Source organism: Tachypleus tridentatus, chromosome 13 (assembly GCF_004210375.1).
Source record: "Tachypleus tridentatus isolate NWPU-2018 chromosome 13, ASM421037v1, whole genome shotgun sequence".
Lineage (NCBI taxonomy): Eukaryota > Metazoa > Arthropoda > Merostomata > Xiphosura > Limulidae > Tachypleus > Tachypleus tridentatus.
The window spans coordinates 208,099,971-208,120,771 of record NC_134837.1 but is presented as its reverse complement, the minus strand read 5'-3'; the positions used below and the strand labels follow the sequence as shown (position 1 = coordinate 208,120,771).

Here is a 20,801-nt window from a genome sequence, read left to right as displayed (position 1 = left end):
ATCCTGTTTACGCCTTTGCTATAGAAATCGGAATTTCTCTGTTTAATGAACTTTCTAAAAGCTTTTTCTGCAGCTGCCTGATTTTGAAAGCGTTTATTGTTCGAAAAGTTTTCAAAAAATGCAAACCTGTTGGATAAAGGTCTGAGAAATAAGGTGAATGAGGCAGAACCTCGATCCCCAGTTAGTTCCATTTGTGGAGCATCAACCTTGACAGGTCTCATAACGCTGATTTTGTTGATCTTCAGTCAGCTCATGTGAACCCACTTATACAACTTTTTCATCTTTCTAATTGCACTCAAGTGATTTGTATTGTTTAATAACGTGATCTAAGAGTGTTTTTTTTATCCCATACTAAACATAAGGTGTGCACGTGTGTGTGTTTTTATATCTTCTGCATTATATACATACATATGTAGATCTGATGGGAAAAATTTCTGAATTACTACTAAATCTCATATCAACTGATAAAAAGATAGACGAACTCATATTCATTGGGTAATTATTGGCGTAACAGAACCTGATTTTTTAAGCCTATTTCCTGTAAAGCGTAATATAATTTACCGCTCTGATGTCACATCAGCCACATGTACACATCAGTGGCGCTTGTTACGTAACTGTAAAATGTTGTCGTTGTTTTTGTTGTTGTTTTGAATTAAGCACAAACCCACACAATGGGCTATCTGTGCTCTGCCCACCACGAGTATCGAAACCCGGTTTTTAGCGTTGTAAGTCCGCAGACATACCGCTGAGCCACTGGGGGGGGGGGCGTGTAAAATGTGTATAATATTGACGTTACTCGTTGGTGTGTATAATCAACTGTGATTGGTCTGCACTCTCGTTACTAGGGGTTTTATGTCAAACAAATCATTTCATTTATTTTATTTATAATTTTTCATATTGCGCATCTGGTGATGGTGGATTAGGTTTAGGGCACTTTTTGAAATTGTATAAGTACGCAAAAAAAACAAACTTATTTTTGGTTACGCTCTTACAATTTTTGGTTTGAATTTCGCGCATAGCTGCGCGAGGGCTATCTGTGCTAGCCATCCCTAATTCAGCAGTGTAAGACTAGAGGGAAGGCAGCTAGTCATAGTCACCCACTGTCAACTCATGGGCTACTCATTTACCAACGAATACTAGAATTGACCGTATATTATAACGTTCCTACGGCTGAAATGGCGAACATATTTTGATGGAAAGTTGATTCGAATCTGCGCCACTCAGATTGCGAATCGAGCGCCCTACTCTGCCAGCCCTAGTAATTTTATTTTAATTGTTAAATGGTGCACCAAACACATTGATATTTAAAACTAAACTGATGAGGACTAAAGCAATTAGAGGCTATCGATGTTCAGAATAATATCGTGTTTTGGTTTTTATTCTCTTTCCAGATCCCACATATGATTGATGAAGAGACAAAATGCTGTAGTTGTTTAAATGTACATCCATTTTGATTTATAACGAAACAAAAACTAGAGCCCTTTTATTTCGATTAAACCTGTTTTCTTTCCAGTTTATACGTTTAATGAATATTGATAAACATCAGTGTTTTGTATCGGTTAGTTTTACGTTTCGTCAAATGTATATAAATCAACGTCAGTATGTGTTTGCATCTCTTCGTCATACGTTTCCACATTTCTTGATCAATTGTCATCAAACATGACATAGCGATAAAGGATATTATGAGGAAGTTCATGAAATGGAAGGAGGGTTGGACCCTAATTTAATTCATGTTGATATAACCCTTGAAAACAGCAGTATCGGTACGTTTATGTGTTTTTATTCCACGTTTGATGTTTATTATGTTAGGGAAAAATTTCGTATCCTTCTTTATAATTTTTTTCCTGTCCAACGGGCAGGTGTTTGTTTTTTGACACGATATGTTAATTTATTTCTAAGTCTGGTCCGCTCGTATAAAACAGGACGTATCAAGTGATACTGGCAAAGCTTCTACGTGGGTTGTTTTAGTCTAACTGATTCATGGAATGTTTATAATAAATATTTCTATACCGAGTTTCGTTAGAAGTTCACGTCTTTCTAAGCTACACGATATTACACGTTAACTTCTCGTGTACGACCTCTTCAAACTGCAAAACATTTCCGACAGTAGACGTAGTTCTTGGTAACTTTTAATATTCAGCTGTGTGTTGGTGTATTCGTACTCTTTAATAATGGTTGGTTTGATTTGTTTTGAATTTCGCGCAAGACTTAGAGGGAAGGCAGCTAGTCATCAACACCCACAGCCAACTCTTGAGCTATTCTGTGACCGTCACATAATAATGCGATCACGGCTGAAAGGGCGAGCGTGTTTGGTGCGACGGACATTCGAAACGGCGACCCTCGGATGAGGAGTCAAGTGCCTTAACCACCTAGCCATGCCGGGCCTTTTTAATAAGAAACGTTTTCTGTTATCAAAAACTGAAAATGTTTTTGCTGTCAGGCGAGTTATAACATAACCGGGCGATGAAAGTATAAAAGTAAAATAATTTATCTTTCTCCTACGTTTTGATAACAACTTTGTATTTATCCAATCTCCACCGCACCCAATCTGCGAACGTACAATGCGGCAAGGAACCGGGTTTCTCTACCCGTGCTGAGCACAGCACACATAGCACTCACTATATGTAGCTTTGCGCTTAACTACAAGCAAACAAATCGTCATCTGTACACGTCAGCGTTCAAATAATTAGTTCGTATCCAATAGCAACGAAAACAAACGATTTGAATATATTCGTAACGAGAAAACAACACATTATCAGATATTTCACGTGATGTTTGAATAAAACCCAAACTTGCCCATATTCTTAATACAGATTTAAGATGTTTGTAAAGCGTTCTAGGGACAAACGAACCGTTTCGCAGACATTTACAATGAAATATGTTTCAGTAAAAACATTTTGTCTTTATTTTCTTTCTTTAAAGATGTATAGATACTGAATTTTTAGTGAGGAAGGAGGAAGATTGATGGTAATAATAACAACATAAACTCAACACTCACGCCAAACAGTCATTTTGATTACCACCCACGCCTCACTTTATTGATAAATGCTTAAAGATATAAGTTGATTGTTTGTATTAAGTGACTTTTTAAGTGACTGACTTAAATTACCTGTTAGTGGTTTTTAATTAAAAATACTAATGTGTTTAAATGGCATGTATATACGAATAATTTGTTGTTCATTTTTTATACTATAGGCGAAACTACCTACCTGAAAAATAGCTTCCAAGGAGACTTTAAAACGGAAGACATTTCTTTGGCTTTCTACTCGGGTTTATTTTCGTATGGAGGATGGTAAGTTGTTTTGAATTAGTAATAAGTTGTCCAACAAAGCTGTCGCGATTAGTAACAAGTTTATAACCCATAGTTACTAGTAATCCATTTTTATTTTGTTTTTCTTGGGGGTGAAGAAACTTTTAGAATTCCCCACGTTTAATAACCTTTTCCAGCCATTACTCCATCCTATCCAAATTCAGAAGAATCCTTACAGTGTTAAAGTATTGTCAGGTAACAAAAATTAAAAACCGCCATCTTTAATTTCTTTAATACCACTCTGTTAGTGGTAACGTATCTGATGATATGGTACCATGTGTACAGTAAATTACACAAATGTGTTTGAGTATGTTTATCTTATTGCACAGCCACATAGCGCTATCTGCTCTGTCCACCGAGAGGAACAGAACCTATGATTTTAGCGTTGTAAATCCATATACTTACCACTGTCCCAACGGGGGACCATTACACAAATAAAACCGTTCGATCTTGTGAAACAAAATGATTTTTCTTTTTGTGTGTAATGTCTTAATTATTTGTTCTTGTCATTTTTTAAAAGATACCAGTATGCTGTTAGGGCGCGTTTCGCCCAAAAAAAAAAAAAACATTGTCAATGTTCCGCCAAAAAAAAAAAAAACATTGTCAATCTTTCTTCCCACCTAAGGCCCAACCTGGCCTGGTGGTTAGGGCGCTTTGAACTGTGGGGGCGTAAATTTGGAGACCATGTTTATTTTTCATTCTCCATAACTTATGAAAAATGTTATGGTTCTATCGCTGTTTAGTGACCTAAAATTTAAAATTGTTTAGTCCTTTGTGTTTTTGTTTTGTTCACGTTTCACGAACAAGCTGTTTAAATATTTTACGTTATCTTTTGACAGAAAAAAATAAAGTAACTTAAGACGTCAAATTGTACAGTGAAACGTAGTGATAACTGTCAGTTCTTTTGTCACACGCTTAATCACATTTTATTTTGAGAGGGGGGAACGCTCCTGTACCTTTTCGCTGGATCTCCTGGAACTTTGTGCGAAACTTAAACTAAACAAACAATTGTCCAGCCAGGGAAAGTTACCCAGTGTTACTTTCCTAACACTAAAAACACACGTTGTAGTATTAGCAAAATGAAACAACCCCCCCCAAAAAAAAAAACTGTGGGGAAGGTATATATTTTCTCTCCCTCTTCGTCAATAATGGATCAAACCGAGTAATTATAATATTTACAGGGACTGGTTGGCTTTGCTATATAATTTGAACTCAGGAGCTGGCAAACTTGGTTCGAATCCGTGTGACGCCACAGAATATTCCTCATGTTTTAAGCTGTAACAGCTTTCATCAATATTTTATCTTGTATGCTGAATTATAGGGTACTGCTGATTGGCTGTTCCCCTTTGATCAATTGCTCAAAGTCAGGGATGGCAACAGATAGCCTTAGCAGTTCTTACACAGATACAGAATACAGACAACTACAGTCGTATTAGTGCTGCTGGAGCGACACCTAAGTGGAACTGGGTGTTAACCCTGTAGAAACTAAATTTTTTTACAAAACATTCGGTTTACACTTGATAATACATCTTTTTCTAACCAAACACCCAGAGTGTCGGAGAATGCACCTTGTTATTTGTGTTTGCTGGTAGAGTTCCCTCAAATCTTCGAAAACACAGAAAAATATGGCCGATTTAAGCTCATTTACACTTGAAAATGTCTCACAGAACATGGCGTCGTATAATATTATGCAGCGAGAATGAGGAACAGCAGACAGATAAACTGGATACATAAGATATATGGATGGGTAGTAACTTACGGGCCACCCTGTACCATAAAGTTTGCTGTTCCTGGAACCTTTGCTGTTTTTTTCTTGCTGTTTAATTTCAAGGAAGTTTAGTTGCGTGTTTCCTCTGTGTAAAATGTGCATATTCAAGGTATTACTAATATAAATAGCCTTCATTGATTAGTGTATCATATATAATATTTTTTATTATTTCAAATATACTAATTTTCCACTTTTTTTACGTTTTGAATTTGGTATTTTAACATGCTCGGCTTGACCACAGTCAAGGCGTGCGACTCGTAATGTGAGGGTCGCGGGTTCGCATCCCCGTCGCGCCAAACATGCTCGCCCTCCAAGCCGTGGGAGCGTTATAATGTGACGGTCAATCCCACTATCCGTTGGTAAAAGCGTAGCCCAAGAGTTGGCGGTGGGTGGTGATGACTAGGTGCCTTCCTCTTACACTGCTAAATTAGGGTCGGCTAGCACAGATAGCCCTCGAGTAGCTTCGTGCGAAATTCAAAAAAACAAACAAACAAAACTGTGATCACACGTTTCACAAATTTGGCAAGTCTCCAAGTTTTGAATATCGTGTATTTACTGAAATGGCGAAGTCGCGCATTTCATGAATTCACCAGTGTTCTGGCAGTAAACTGTAACACTACACGTGTGGGAAGAGAACCACGTACGAACTTCTAGATTTCCAAACGTTTAATATTACGTTGTATTCAATAAAATGGTGTATGTGTAAATAATAAGTGTAAAATAATTAGGTCAAGTTAGTTAGGCCTACCGATATTGAATATTTTAATCTTATCTTATTTCGAAATTCTTCTTTGATTTCTTTTTACGACACAAAGATAACCTTGCTCCTAACCTCGAAACATAAAACTGTTGTTCATTGAAGCGAAAATTATATAATGACAGTGGATTTCCTGTAGATTAGTTGCCTGCGTACTTTTCGAAAGTAGTCGCATATCGTATATTTCTGTCTGTTTCACATCAGATGTGTGTTCCTGATAGTTGAAGTCCTATACACGTATGGTTGAGAACGAAGTCACATGATAGCAAAACCATGAAACGGTAATTTAATGTCTTGTGTTACATCTGAGGATAATTAAGATGGCTAGGGCTGCCTCGAGACACTCCTCGTTTATATCCAAACGAGAGATTTATATGACGAGGGTATTTGTTTGAAGGTTAAAAGGACGGATAGGGATGAACAACGCACATCGGTTATGGCTTGAAAACAACAACAAAATCTCGCAAATACTGTATGGACATCTCCAGTTTTTCCAAAAGTAATTACGTTCCAGAAGACTTGCGTGTCTTCGACTTTGTTTCTGTGGGTTCCTAATACCATAAGTCACATTATAAATATTTTCACTATGGCCACTGCTTGTTAGTGCCGGATTATTTTACTTTCCGTACACTATTTTTATATCCATGCAAAAACTTTAGTTTGAATTTTGCAGTAAAGTTCTCTGGGACCTGATGCATTGCCCCCAACTTAGCGGTGAAAGAGTAGAGAGAATGCAACTAGTCATCACCACCCACCGCCAACTCTTGGGTCACTCTTTTACCAACGAATAATGGAATTGACCGTCCACTTAAAAACAAAGTTATTAAGTATGATGCAATTTGTGACCGCACTGATATTAAAACAACTCGACTTTAAGAGTTGAACCACACACTTTGTAATTGATATGTCGGCCTAATAAGGCCCACAATAGTTAGGACACCTGACTGACAGTTTGAAGATCGCGTGATCGAATCCCGTCACTGAACAGGTATGGGGAATGTTATGACGTAACAGTCAATCCCACTGTTTGTTGGTAACAGATTTGGCGGTTGGTAGTGTTGACCAGTTGTCTTCCCTCCAGTGTATCACGTCCAAGTTAGGGACGGCTATTGCAGATGTCCCTCGAATAGGTTTACGTGAAATTCAACAAACCAAATAAATTAACCTGAAGGAGAATCGTTGAAATCGTATGTGAAAAGTTATTCACTAAACGACATTTGTTTCTGGACTACGGTTCACAGAAATTGTCTCATTACAGTTAAACAAATTAAAGTTTAATTTCCTAATTAATGTCAGTTTAATTACCAGGTCAACTCTTCGGCCGCCTGATTATCCTCAATCGTTAATCGTCGGTGGGGCTCAACTGAGCAGACGAGTCTATCAGTTTGAGAATGTTTAAAACCTGTTACTCTTTCGTTGATACGTCATTAAAATATCTCATTGTATGATGCGAGAAACACGCCACTCTGTTTTTCTGAATACTAAGAGGACGTCGTTTAACTCGTTTCAGGAACCCCGTCACTGCCAGAAATATAACATATCGAAATACGTCATCAACTGTCATATTAGCCTACCTTGGTTTTGAAATCTGAGATAAAAGCAAAATCACCTGGTGTTCTGTGTATGTGTGCTACGTTAATATTACTTTTTAACTAATTGTATCTTTACCTTTCTGCGACACAGTGCATGTCTGTGGACTTGTACAGCTAGAAACGGGGTTTCGAAACTCGTCGCGGGCAGAGAGAAGATAGCCCATTGTGTAGTTTCGTGTTTAATAACATCGTATACAGTGTCTTTGCGAATCGTATTTATTAGTTTGTGATATCGATGAAAATAACACTGGTTGAATTATACGTTGTAAGTGTATTAATTTAGGGTTGGCCAAGCCGCAGCTTGCGGTCCGCGTGCGGCTCTTTGAGATGTAATGTGCGACTCGCGGAAATATGTTGGCTGAGCTCATTTTTGCATCACAATTAAGATAAAAGGTAAAGTTTAAAAAAAATCAACCTTTATGATTATTTACCGGATATAAACTGAGAATCCACTGGATTAAAACGTAAGTTTAATGTACATGGTAAGTAAGTATATAAAATAATTTAAATCCTAATTTTAATGCTAAATTTGAGTCGGGGATTAAAAAATTTCGGATCAGCAAGGATTACAGAGGAATTGTACTGGAAAATCAGTAATTGTACAAGCCGGAGCTGACAATGTTAGTTTTAGCGGGCGTGGCGTGCAATCGCGTGGTTGTAGCGTGTGTGGCTGTGTTGCGGACAGTAAACTTAGCGGAGTGTTAGTGTGATACTGGGCACTGTAGAGTTTGGCTGAGTTGTGCGTGTTGGAGTTTGTTTCTTTTCACTTTAATTTTTTAGAAATGTCTGTGAAAATGTTGTGAAGGAAGATGTCATCAAATTGTAAGAAGAGAAAGTATGAAGATAAAATAAGAAATTTTGAATCAGAGTTGGGGTATATTTTGCATTCATGGTTAAAGGAGGTAAACCTTTGTGTTTTATCTACAATATGTTACTCAGTCATTACTAACCCAGTAACTTCAAACGCCAATATGAAACAAATCACAAACTTTTTTCATCTGATTATCTTCCCAAATCAGAATTATAGAAGAGCAAGTTAACTGTGTTAAAACAGACATTGTTAACAACATTCAGTGAGAAAGTTCATACAACGATTCAAGCTAGTTTTGTTTTATCGTACAATACTGCTAGTGCTAAACGCCAATATTCTGATGGTGAATTTGTTAAGAAGAATGTAGTTGAAGTTGTTACACTGTTAAATCCAAATAACCCAAAACGTCAGCGACTAATAGCACAAACACCAGCTTCACGCCACCCTGCAGAGAGACGCATCTCCCACATCAGTGCTGATGTTGCAGGCAAAATGATTTAAAGAATTCCCTTGCATTCAGCTTAACCCTTGATGAATCTACAGACATACAAGACAAACCACTACTGGCGGTATTTATTCGTAATATTTCCTCTGATGTAACTGTGAAAGAAGAGATGTTGGACTTAGTGGCATTAAAAGAAAAAATCTCGTGGTGATGACATTAAAAAAGAACTTGACAAATCTTTAACAAATGTAGATATTCCACTGGATAAACTCGTCAGTGTTGCAACAGATGGAGCACCTGCAATGATGGGGAAAATGTAGGATTAATTGCACTAATGAAAAGTGATCCCAGCTTTCTAAAGTTTCTGCCAGTTCGTTGCATTATTCATTGTGAACAGTCAGATAATTCAAGTATGAAGATGTTATGAAGTTTATTCTTGAAATTGTCAATTTCATACGATTAAATGGGAAGACCCACCGAGAGTTCAAATATATTATTGAAGAACTGGAACTTCAAAATAAACCCAGTGATGTCTCTTTCTATTGCACAGTGAGGTGGCTGTCAACCAACAAGGTCTTAAATAGGTTTGTGGATCTGTTGGAGCATATTATTACTTTTCTTGAAGAAAAAATGATATTTTATCCTCAACTAGGAAATGATGAATGGATGTAAGATCTAATGTTCCTTACTAATATAATGAATCATCTACAACTCTCAACTTGGCACTCCAGGGAAAGGATCAGATTGTTTCTGATCTTACTCAGACAATTTTAAGTTTTCAGAATAAAATAAGACTTTTTCAAAGAGACATATTGTCAAGAAACTTTGGTGATTTTACCAATTTCATAAGGAGAGTAAATACATTACCTGATGCTGAAATAAGACCACAAACTGGAGGAATATAAAGATAAATTACAAAGATTGCTTGATAATTTCCTAGACAGGTTTGAGGACTTGCTGAAGACCTGCTTCGCCTTTCTTGTAAATCCATTCATGGTTGATGTGATGAATGATGGTTGTCTCATTCTTAAACCTCTGGTTACAGAACCATCTGCTGTGGAAATGGAACTAATAGAACTACAAGAGCACTTTGGTCTAAAGATGATCCATGAATTCCATTCTACAATTGAGTTCTGGAAGCAAATTCGAGAAATAAAATATCCAGAACTGAAGAAAACCAGTGTGCGACTCATCTCAGTTTTCAGCATAATATACTGCTGTGAATCACTGTACTCTGTAATACAGTTTATGAAGTCGAAGCTTCGTGCAATCCTTACAAATCAAACCTGACGGAACTAATTCGTACAGCCTTTTGTAAGGTGGTATCTGATTAAAATATCTGTAATTTTATTGTCTTACATGTTTTGACCAGATATTTATTAAAACAAATATCATTAGTGTATCTGTTTTCTACCCCTTTTATTATTATTTTTGGCAGTCTCATTTAATGTTAATTTGCATATTTTTCTTAGATGTTTCCCCAGTCCATTACTGTGTTAAATACGCTCAGTATAGTTAAAACAGCAATCAGCCAGGATTCTGAAAACATTTGATATATATATGTGCACTTTGTGATTATTGAAACTAATACATATTAACAGTTTAAAAACTACATACATGAATAAATACTATGTATGTGATATGTGTTTATGTCTTGCGGCTCTCAAACACCTGAAGTTTATCGTATGTGGCTCCAACGTTAAAGAAGTGTGGCCACCCCTGATATAGTTAGTAAACGCAGAATACTTGCACATTGTTCTGGAGTTTTCTGGAATATTAAATTATTTTTACTTAAATTCAAGCTACTGGAAGTTTTTGTTTGTACATGTAAGTCATCAATGTTTTACTTAGTTAACTGGTGAGTTAAGATTTTTTCAAACTTTTCTGCGTTGGCTTTACAAGATACTTATTTCTCTGTATTATTTAAATATTAAAGGCCTTTTACGAATAGCCAATACTTTAAGCAAACAAAAAGTCTTTTGTGAGACACTTAAAGAAGAGCTGTTTAGGAGTTGTTAATTCGATGACCTTTTGAAACTAGTGTATGTAATACGAACTATGATTGGTTCGCTTTTGAAAAACAGACTTGTATCTGTGTAAGTTTTAATTTGTTCAGGAAATATTTTTTTCTTTTAATAGCATCCTTCATGTCATGTTACTCTATGAAATGAATGAACATACATATAACCATCTTAACAGTTTTACATTTTTCTCAGGAATTATTTGAACTTCGTTACAGAAGAGCTGAAGGATCCATACAAGTAGGTGTAATTCATATCCATATTGTAGCTCTATGTTTACCACAGTATAAACGTTTGTGGAAAGTGACGTGTTCAAGGGGCTGGTTGGATTGGTTAAAGTCCCCGCCTTTTCTCCTCCTACTCCTCAAGAATACTTCCCCTCGATCGTGGCCTGGCCTAGCCAGGTGGTTAAGGCACTTGACTCCTAATTCGAAGGTCACGGGTTCGAATCCCCATCACATCAAACATGATCGCCCTTTCAGCCGTTGGTGTAGTATAATTGGACGGTCAATTTCACTATTCGTTGGTAAAAGAGTAGCCCAAGTGTTGGCGATGGGTAGTGAAGACTAGCTGCCTTCCATCTAGTCTTACACTGCTAAACTAGGGACGGTTAGCGCAGGTAGCCTTCATGTAGCTTTGCGCGAAATTCCGAATAAACCAAACCCTCGGTTGTATAAATTGTCCACATTTACTGAAAGATGCACGTGATATCTCGCTTCCATAGGGAGTGGAAAGGATTCCATTTTTAAAACGAATGGCACACAGTGAGGGACATGGACTATGTTATAAAGTATAACCCACCGTTTTATATTTCAAAAATGTTAAAGACTGACCGGAATAAAAGACGACCAGTTTACTTCTTATGGATTTTTAACCTTGTGTATCACAGGGAACTCGCAGTTCACGTAACTTCCTCTATCATACAGCTCCCTCTCCCGGCACCCTACCAAAACAAAATATATTTCTTCAAAAATCTTTATTTTCAGCTAACCCCTGTCTTTGTGATCTCCTCTGCACGGCATGGTTATAGAAGGTAATAAACATTGGTAGTTTTCTTACTTGAACGTTCCTTGTTAAAAGCTGTTTAAAAACATTTAGGTTAAGGTTATATTAAAATATACGTCCTAGAAACACAGCTAATACCTTTCTCTTTTCTGCAATTTAAAGAACTTGTTTGTTAACCCAGATATTATCAGAGTACGGTGTATCTATCTCAATGATTTATGATCTCGCATTAAACCTGTTGATCAAAGAGTTGAAAACGTGCGATTGACTGGCACGTGCGTGAAACGCGCCATGCTCATCATGCCCATATGTGGTTGGTATTATAAAGTCATTACTTTGAAAATTAAAGTAACCAAATTACTTTAATTTCTAGTTGCTAAGGAAAGAACTCAAGTAAACGGCTACATAAATATTTATTTGTTTGTTGTATATTTTTATCAGTTTGTTTCCAAGGTTTTAAAATTTAAAAAAAAATGTATATATTCAATGTCTCGTACGTATAGAATCGGCGACAATCGATTATTTTGGAACTTAAAGGTAAAGTATTTGTTTGAAATATGTGCAGAGATTTCGATGACTTGTCTTTTCTGATGGCGAGACTTGTATAACCCGAGACAGATCGTATAAAGACTAAACTTTAGACTGAGTTGGTGACTCCTTTCATCTTTTGACTATATTGAACCAAAGTACTGTTCCATCAAGTAAATACAGCTAACTTCGACTTGTTTTTTGGAGCCCAATTTAATATCATGTGTTTACTTTCCAAAGGCCGTAAGTGTCGTAACCTTGTTTAGTTCTTGATAAGTGTTCCTCATCTTGACCTCTGGCAGCCACCATATGACCTTACTATTTATGCGGCCTTAGATACTTAGAATAATTTGTTTCTTCTGGAGTCTTGTAGATTTAAGAGATTGAGACGTGGGATTTCAATTAGGAAAATGTCGAATTATTTTATAAATTCTAAGGATAGTAATGTAAGCTTAAAGGATACATATCGCAAGATAAGTAAAAAACAACAACAGATTGGCTAGAATTAAGTTAAACAACAACAGATTGGCTAGAATTAAGTTATTGTCTCTTTCACTTTATGGATTTGTTATGGCATAATATATTAATATATATATTAAGTTCTTTGTACTTACTGTAGAAACGACCAGTCACACAATAAATATTTTACCTGCTAGTGAGTGATGTCAGTATTAAGTTCTTAATACTTTTTTCAGAAATTTACCTCGAGCTATTTGGATTGGAATTCCGGTCGTGACATTTGTATATGTCTTCGCAAATGTTGCTTATTTTACGGTTGTCTCTCCGCTGGAAATGTTGGCTTCTCCTGCAGTAGCAGTGGTAAGACACAGTAGCTTCTTAGTGATTGTGGAGATAAGATTGTTAGCCAATTAATTGTTAGATAACAGATTGTTGGATGGTGGGTTGTTGGCCAAATAATTGTTAGATAACAGATTGTTGAATGGTGGGTTGTTGGCCAGTTAATTAAAAAATGAAATAATAGGAACTTGTAGCAAAACCCCTTGTAATTATTTTTTATTGCAACATTTCAACTCATATTAAAACTGCTGACAAAGGTCATCAAGAAAACAGCTTAAATGTCCAGGACCCCTTACTTATTTATGGTAATATTTTATCCGCCTTATTTTATTTACAAAAAGAAAAGAAAAGCGAAATCAGCGCCCTCTACAAACTTGTTCTCACTATCACGAATCTGTAATGTTCGCTGGACATTTTAAAATTAAATTTGACCTGATGATGACTCGATACTGTGGATCGAAACGTTGATCCCAAGTGGTTGGAGTTAGTCTGGAAGCACTAAAACCGTAAGCACAGCAAAGACAACCCATCATGTAGAAATGTCATTTATAAACGTATCTTGGTTTCTGTAATAAGGTTATGATGATAACTTCCGCCTTTAATCCCTTAGGTGAGGCTATGGCGATCAGACTAATTAACTAGTTTTTTGTTATTATTATATATTTCGTAAAGACCAAGATTCGATCCTGGGTCTTCCTGATAAAGATGTATTATGCACGCGCTAGGAGTCTCTCTTATTATAACTTCTGTCATTTAATCTATTTAAATACTTACGTGGCTGGTATTCACATTTTATCGACTTCTGTGATTGGTTAAGTGTATGATTTCTATTTTTGGTGGATGTGGAAGTCTTATTTTTCTTTTCCTATTCTTTAAAATGATTGGCTATTACACACAGATCAGTATATTCGGTTTTTCTTGCGTGTTTAGTTTGTTCCTTAATCCTAACTTTATTATATTTATATTATCCAACATTTGAACTCCATATTCACAAGGAATAGGGTAAATGACGATTTTCTCTCGTTTCTCAACATATTTTATAACTAGATTAAAACACAAATTAATCTAACCTTCGTATCCAGAGAGAAATACGTTACACAAAAGACAATATCCTTAAGAAACTTGAACAACTATGGATTGCTTAACGTGGTTTTATTGGAAAATTTGTTAGCAACATTACCAAGTTGCATAATGTATTTTTTTATAATTACTAATAAAAAAGTATTTATATTGTTATAATGTTACACCACAAACATTTTCATAAAAGTATATTAGCCCCACCTCCAATCATATTTATAGTCGTTCTAGGGTGGTTCTTGGTAGTTAAAGATTTTAATGACCGAGACTTGAAATCACATACTTGTACTTGGGTGTATGTACATGTCAATTAACTTAGCCAAATTTCAACAGTCTATTAAAAAATGGTAACAAATTATATACAGTTTTCTTTCAGCATGTTTCACGATCCATTGACATTATAAACCTCTCTGAATGGTTTAAACCAGATAAACTTTGAATTTCTCAACTCGTTTTCCACATAAGAAGAAAGAAAGAAAATATTTATACAATATTACGTCACAGGTCACACCAAACTAGCTTGCCCTTTCAGACGTGGAGGTGTTATGTTTCGATGAATCCCGCTATTTGTTGGTAAAAGAGTAACCCAAGAGGTGGCGATGACTAGCTGCCTTCCCTCTAGTCTTACACTGCTAAATTAGGGACGGCTAGCGCAGATAGCCCTAGTATAGCTTTGCGCGAAATTCAAAAACCAATTCACGTGTAGTTTTAAAAGGACTTGTTATCTCTTTCATCCCCAAATCTGAGCGTGCTAAGTGACATTAAGCTAACGTTGAAGTCCCAACTCGCAGACCTTGGAAAGGATCAGAATGTTTTAGTCATTCTCGCATGTATAGCAGCGTTTTTTGTTTTGTTTGGAGGGGGGGAATAATAAGTCCCTTTAAAAATCGATTGATGAATAGTGTTCTATCATAGAACATTATTTAATGAACTATTTAGTGCCCTAGTGCCATTACTATAACAAAATAGTGTTAAAGGGAATACCTATTAAAGTAGGGTATATGTAATTGACTTTTGACACAGAAGAAAAAACTCTATAAGATGGTAGTACGCGAGCGAACGTGATTACTTATCATACAAATTATATTTGCCCTATGTATGTATGATTAACGTGGTAGGGTAAGAAAATTTTGAGTGGACAAATGACCCCCTGTAGCGCCGTCACATGTCAAAACATCCCAGAGTTTCCTCAATTGTAAGACTTAGTGATTAGCAAAAATCAAAGCCTTGTATAGAAAATATTTTTGTGAATGGAGACTGCAATTAATCGTTTTCCCTCTTCAGAAATACATTAATCTATGTATAATTTATGTACACGAAGAATTTTAACGGTCATCAGTATTTATATTTTAAAATCAATATTCCTGTGTAAGGTGTTTAAGTCGCCACAATAAAGTTATAGTCTGTATTAACAATAGAGTTTCACCAAAATTAACAAAATTTCAATCGAAAAGAACATAAAAAATGTCTACTTGCATGATGGTTTTAAATGAGTGCTATAAGACGGACCCCTCCTTCTCGTAGGCCAACTGATACCATTAATTTAACCTAACTTTGTATTTCTTGTTTGGTAGGCGTCACGCTTAACAGTTTGTTAATAAGTGATCAAATATGACGGTGAGAACTCTTAACCGCGCCTGCGTCGTTAAAGAAATAATTGAATCTTAAACATTACATGTTCTAAAGATATCAAGAATTATTAAATAACAACAAAACAAGCTAGATATACACTTCCACTTAGTATAATCAGTACCTTAAGTGTACCTCCAGTGGGACAGCGATAAGTTTACAGAGTTACAACGATAAAATCAGAGGTTCGTTTCCTCTCAGAGAACACAGCGGGTAGCCCGATGCAGCTTTGCTATAAGAAGCAAAACGCACGTAAACACACTTTGTAGAGTCGTAGAACACACTTGTTAGGCTTATAGTTACTGGTCGAAGTCAGTAGTAAAGTAATTGAACTGCCAAATTTTTATATGTTTTTATCAGTTTTTGCACAAAGAACACTGGTGCTTAACATTCCTGTTTTTTTTTTTTTTACTCTTAGACGTTTGCAAGTAAGATGTTTGGAGTTATGGCTTGGATCATGCCGATTTTTGTAGGACTGTCAGTGTTTGGTGGCGTCAATGGAGTTCTCTTTACTTCAAGTAGGTAAGACGATTTTTAGAGGTATCATCATTTAATCGTATCTAATATTTCTGTAACATCAATGTTACTATTTTATACATTTTGGTAAACATCTCTAGAACAGTTCATGTAGAAGTTATATATTGTACGTATCTTGGAAAAAACTGAAATGTTAAGTTAACAAGAAACAAGTACAAGAACAACACAAGTTACTATATTGAGAAATATTGTATTCAGTTGAAGTGATATATTGTGTAATTTTATCTTTTCTGAAACCTGATTCATTTCACATTAACCACTGTTTTCAAGCAAGACTCTTTTACGTTGGTGCTCAAGAGGGCCATCTACCGATAATATTTGGAATGATTCACTACAAGAGGTGTACACCAACGCCATCACTTATGTTTACGGTAAGATTCAACTTAAAATTAAAACAAAAAACGGAACAACCACAACACATAAGAACCATGCTAAAACTAACGCAAATAAAAGTAAGTATAACATAACGCCTAATTCTTAAGCTTTAAGTAAACATTTTAAAGGAGCCATCTTGTTATTATTATTGAACTGTACCTAGAGTTTAGGTAAAATGTCACCACTTCGCAAGTAATATAAGAATATATTTAATAACATTAATTAAATGAAAATGTTTTTATGAGATTCGTTCGTTAATTCAGAAATGTTTGTATTAACAAAATACTTTAAACTATTTATGCTTTTATTACATTAAACACGCACCCACTCACCAATAAAACAAAACAAAAACTGCACAATAGATTGTCTGTGTTGCATGCATCATTTTCAGTCATGAATTTTATCTGATAAAATAAGTAAAAAAAAAAAAAAACGTCGGCTCAGCATGTACAGGGGTTAAGGGGCTGGACTTATAATTTGAGCGTAGCGGGCTCGAACCTTCGTCACACCAGACACGCTCGTCCATTTCAAACGTGAGGGTGTTTTAAATCCACGCTCCATTCCATTTCGTTTATAAGAGTAACCCAAGAGTTTGCGGTAGGTTGTAATGACTAGTTGCCTTCTGTCTAGTTTTACTCTGCTAAATTAGGGACAGCTATTGCAGACAGCCCTCGTGTAGCTATCAAAAGTAACCCCAATGGTAACATTTTCGGTATCTCTCACTCTGACCCATAGGTATTTTTATTAATGTGAAATATACCATTATGTCACCTGTCATTGGTCCTTTCTACACACACCCACCAACTCAACGAACAGCTTGTTAAACAGAAGTATAATCAATATTTTGAATATTCAGCACACGACTGTATCCAGTGTTACTGAAAGAGATAAAATAAACTGTTTTATTAAGAATTATAAAATATTAACACATTTTATTAGAGAGTCTGCAGTTTACACCTTTTTTGCAAAAATATTTTCTTCTATTTTTGTCATTTAATTAATTGTTTACAAACATAAACAGTGACCTAGATAGGCCGAATAGCTGTCCATTGTTTGTTATTACAGTTCTGTTTTTAATAAGGCCGAATAGCTGTCCATTGTTTGTTATTACAGTTCTGTTTTTAATTAGGCCGAATAGCTGTCCATTGTTTGTTATTACAGTTCTGTTTTCAATTAGGCCGAATAGCTGTCCATTGTTTGTTATTACAGTTCTGTTTTTAATTAGGCCGAATAGCTGTCCATTGTTTGTTATTACAGTTCTGTTTTTAATAAAGCCAAAGAGCTGTCCATTGTTTGTTATTACAGTTCTGTTTTTAATAAGGCCGAATAGCTGTCCATTGTTTGTTATTACAGTTCTGTTTTCAATTAGGCCGAATAGCTGTCCATTGTTTGTTATTACAGTTCTGTTTTTAATTAGGCCGAATAGCTGTCCGTTGTTTGTTATTACAGTTCTGTTTTTAATTAGGCCGAATAGCTGTCCATTGTTTGTTATTACAGTTCTGTTTTTAATTAGGCCGAATAGCTGTCCATTGTTTGTTATTACAGTTCTGTTTTTAATTAGGCCGAATAGCTGTCCATTGTTTGTTATTACAGTTCTGTTTTTAATTAGGCCGAATAGCTGTCCATTGTTTGTTATTGCAGTTCTATTTTTAATAAGGCCGAATAGCTGTCCATTGTTTGTTACCACAGTTCTATTTTTAATAATATTGGTTTTAAGTAGAATAACTATAGAATATTATTATTTATGAGAAAATAGAGAAATTTATTTCAAAATATTATTGAACAAATATAGGCTTAGGTTGTTTTTTTTGTTAAAGTGACGGAATTTACTATACTTTCTACTTATTCAACACACACTAGAGACCCCTCTGGTGGTACAACGGAAAGTCTACGGAATTACAACACTAAAATCAGAGGTTTGATTCCCATCGGTGGACTCAGCAGATCGCCCGATGTGGCTTTGTTACAAGAAACAGACACAAAACAATGTACTTAAATACAATGTTGTATTGGTTTGGTTTGAATTTCGCGAAAAGCTACACCAAAACTATCTGCGCTAGTCGTCCCTAATTTATCAATATAATATTAGAGTGAAGGCAGCGAGTCATCACAGCCAACTCTTGGGCTACTATTTACCAACGAATGGTGGGACTGACCGTCATATTATAGCTCCCCCACGGCTGAAAGGGCCAACATGTGACGGGGATTCGACCCGGGACTCTCACATAACGAGTCGAGTACCTTAACCACGTAGCCATGTTGTACAGGATATTATGTATTGATTTTAAAATTTTCCCCACAATTTTCAGCATTTATTTCGAACTATTTTATGTTTTTTTATTTTCTCGTAGTGTGTGCTTTCTGTGGCGATGTTGACAACTAGCGATATTTACACACTAATTAATTACCTCAGCTTTATCCAATGGCTGTGGGTAGGCGTGGCCATTTTGGGGATGATGTATCTCCGTTGGAAGAAACCGTATATGCCTCGACCAATCAAAGTTTCCCTAGCGATCCCAGTTTCGTTTTTTCTGTGTTGCGTATTCCTCACCGTAATACCCTTATACGCTCAGCCTATGGAGACTGGACTAGGCCTATTAATAATTCTGTCGGGTGTACCAGTGTACTTTATTCTAATTAAGAACAAGAGAAAATCAGCTGCTATCTCTTCCATATCAGGTGTGTTTCATTAGAACAATCAACTGTTAATAGTCAACCTAATTAAAAAAAAAGTTTTACAAAATTAACTTTGCTATTGGATAATTAAATCGGACACTTAGACCGTTTCTTGTTACAAAATTCTTGTATATATTTGCAGATACGTCTGTTGTCGTTCATTAAAAAAAATTGAAATACTAGCTTAAAATCGTTAATCTCGCATATATATATATATATTTTCTTACTCACTTTTGACGTTTCTGTTTCTTTGAACTCTGAAGATAAGACTTCTAGCCGATGTCTGTACAAACATTAAAAATCAACTGTGTATTTTTTTAAATAGTTAGGTTTAATTATACTGGTTAGAGTTTAAGTCTTTAACGAATACGTACACGCAAACAGTACCGCAAGCTTATAAATAAATAGTTCGATAAATTTGTTTGTTTGGAAATTTCGCACAAAGCTACTCGAGGGCTATCTGTGCTAGCCGTCCCTAATTTAGCAGTGTAAGACTAGAGGGAAGGCAGCTAGTCATCACCACCCACCGCCAACTCTTGGGCTACTTTACCAACGAATAGTGGGATTGACCGTCACATTATACACCCCACGGCTGGGATAAATAACGAGTACGCCTTACGCGCTAGGCCATGCCGGGCCAGTTCGATAAATAACAGTATTTGTAATTTTGTTCTCCTTGGTATAACGTGATGGAACAGTAAACAAACCTAATATCTAACTACTAGGACGTAGCTTATCTCTTTCTATCTTAAAATATTTCAAGTCTTCCTTTTTTTTTTTTTTTTCTTAATTCTACTGAAAGCATGACCTTCGGTAAAAATTAATATACTGTAGTTCATTTAGCAACTACTAGATGCCACGACTTCTGATCAACCGATTTCTTCGCTAATTTTTTTTCTCTCTCTCACTCAGGGAAGATAACAAAGGAATTGCAGAAACTTTTAGAGGTTATGACTCCGGAAAAAGAAGAATGAATACTGACTAATTAAAGTTTGGTGTTATAGGTTATGACGTCGTTCCAATAGAAGAAGAAAGAAAAAAAAAGACCCACTTCTGAATTACTGAATATCAACAACAAAAGTTATCAGTTTTCCCCAAGTTTGTGTTATTGGATGTAATTCTTAATTTATTGGCGTACCTTGTAGATTACCAAATAAAAAAAAAAAACACAAAAAATTATAAAGATAGACCATTCCACCAGGTGGCACTTTGTATATTGCGTGAGGTACGAGTTATTCTCTAATTTTGTTTACTTTACATATGTCCAGTTTTATAAATTAATAATTGTGGCAAAAACAAAATCCTCTCCTCCATTTTAACCTTTGATAGTAACACTTGTATGGATGTGTTGTTTAGTATTAACATGAGAGTAAACATCAAATTTATAAATTAAAGCAATCGTTAGGAAGTGCAATGGTTATGAAAGTTTGGTAGAAGTTAATGTTTTCGTTATGTTAAGTATTAAGAAGCGT

At 35.7% G+C, this 20,801-nt stretch overlaps 1 protein-coding gene across 2 annotated transcripts in view; it reads left to right on the top strand.

Moving 5' to 3' along the window:
* Positions 1-20,516, top strand: part of LOC143239711 (large neutral amino acids transporter small subunit 2-like) — a 43,193-nt gene extending 22,677 nt beyond the window's left edge. Inside the window, exons 3-9 of one of the 2 annotated variants that reach the window (XM_076481122.1) lie at positions 3,196-3,292; positions 10,900-10,944; positions 12,933-13,056; positions 16,160-16,263; positions 16,553-16,649; positions 19,005-19,332; positions 20,334-20,516. In XM_076481122.1, coding sequence (XP_076337237.1) covers positions 3,196-3,292; positions 10,900-10,944; positions 12,933-13,056; positions 16,160-16,263; positions 16,553-16,649; positions 19,005-19,332; positions 20,334-20,386 — 848 coding nt within the window. In that variant the 3' untranslated portion in view covers positions 20,387-20,516. Of the gene's footprint in view, positions 1-3,195; positions 3,293-10,899; positions 10,945-12,932; positions 13,057-16,159; positions 16,264-16,552; positions 16,650-19,004; positions 19,333-20,241 lie in introns of both variants that reach the window. The other variant, XM_076481121.1, reaches the window with a different exon arrangement.
* The last annotated feature ends 285 nt before the right edge of the window (positions 20,517-20,801 follow it).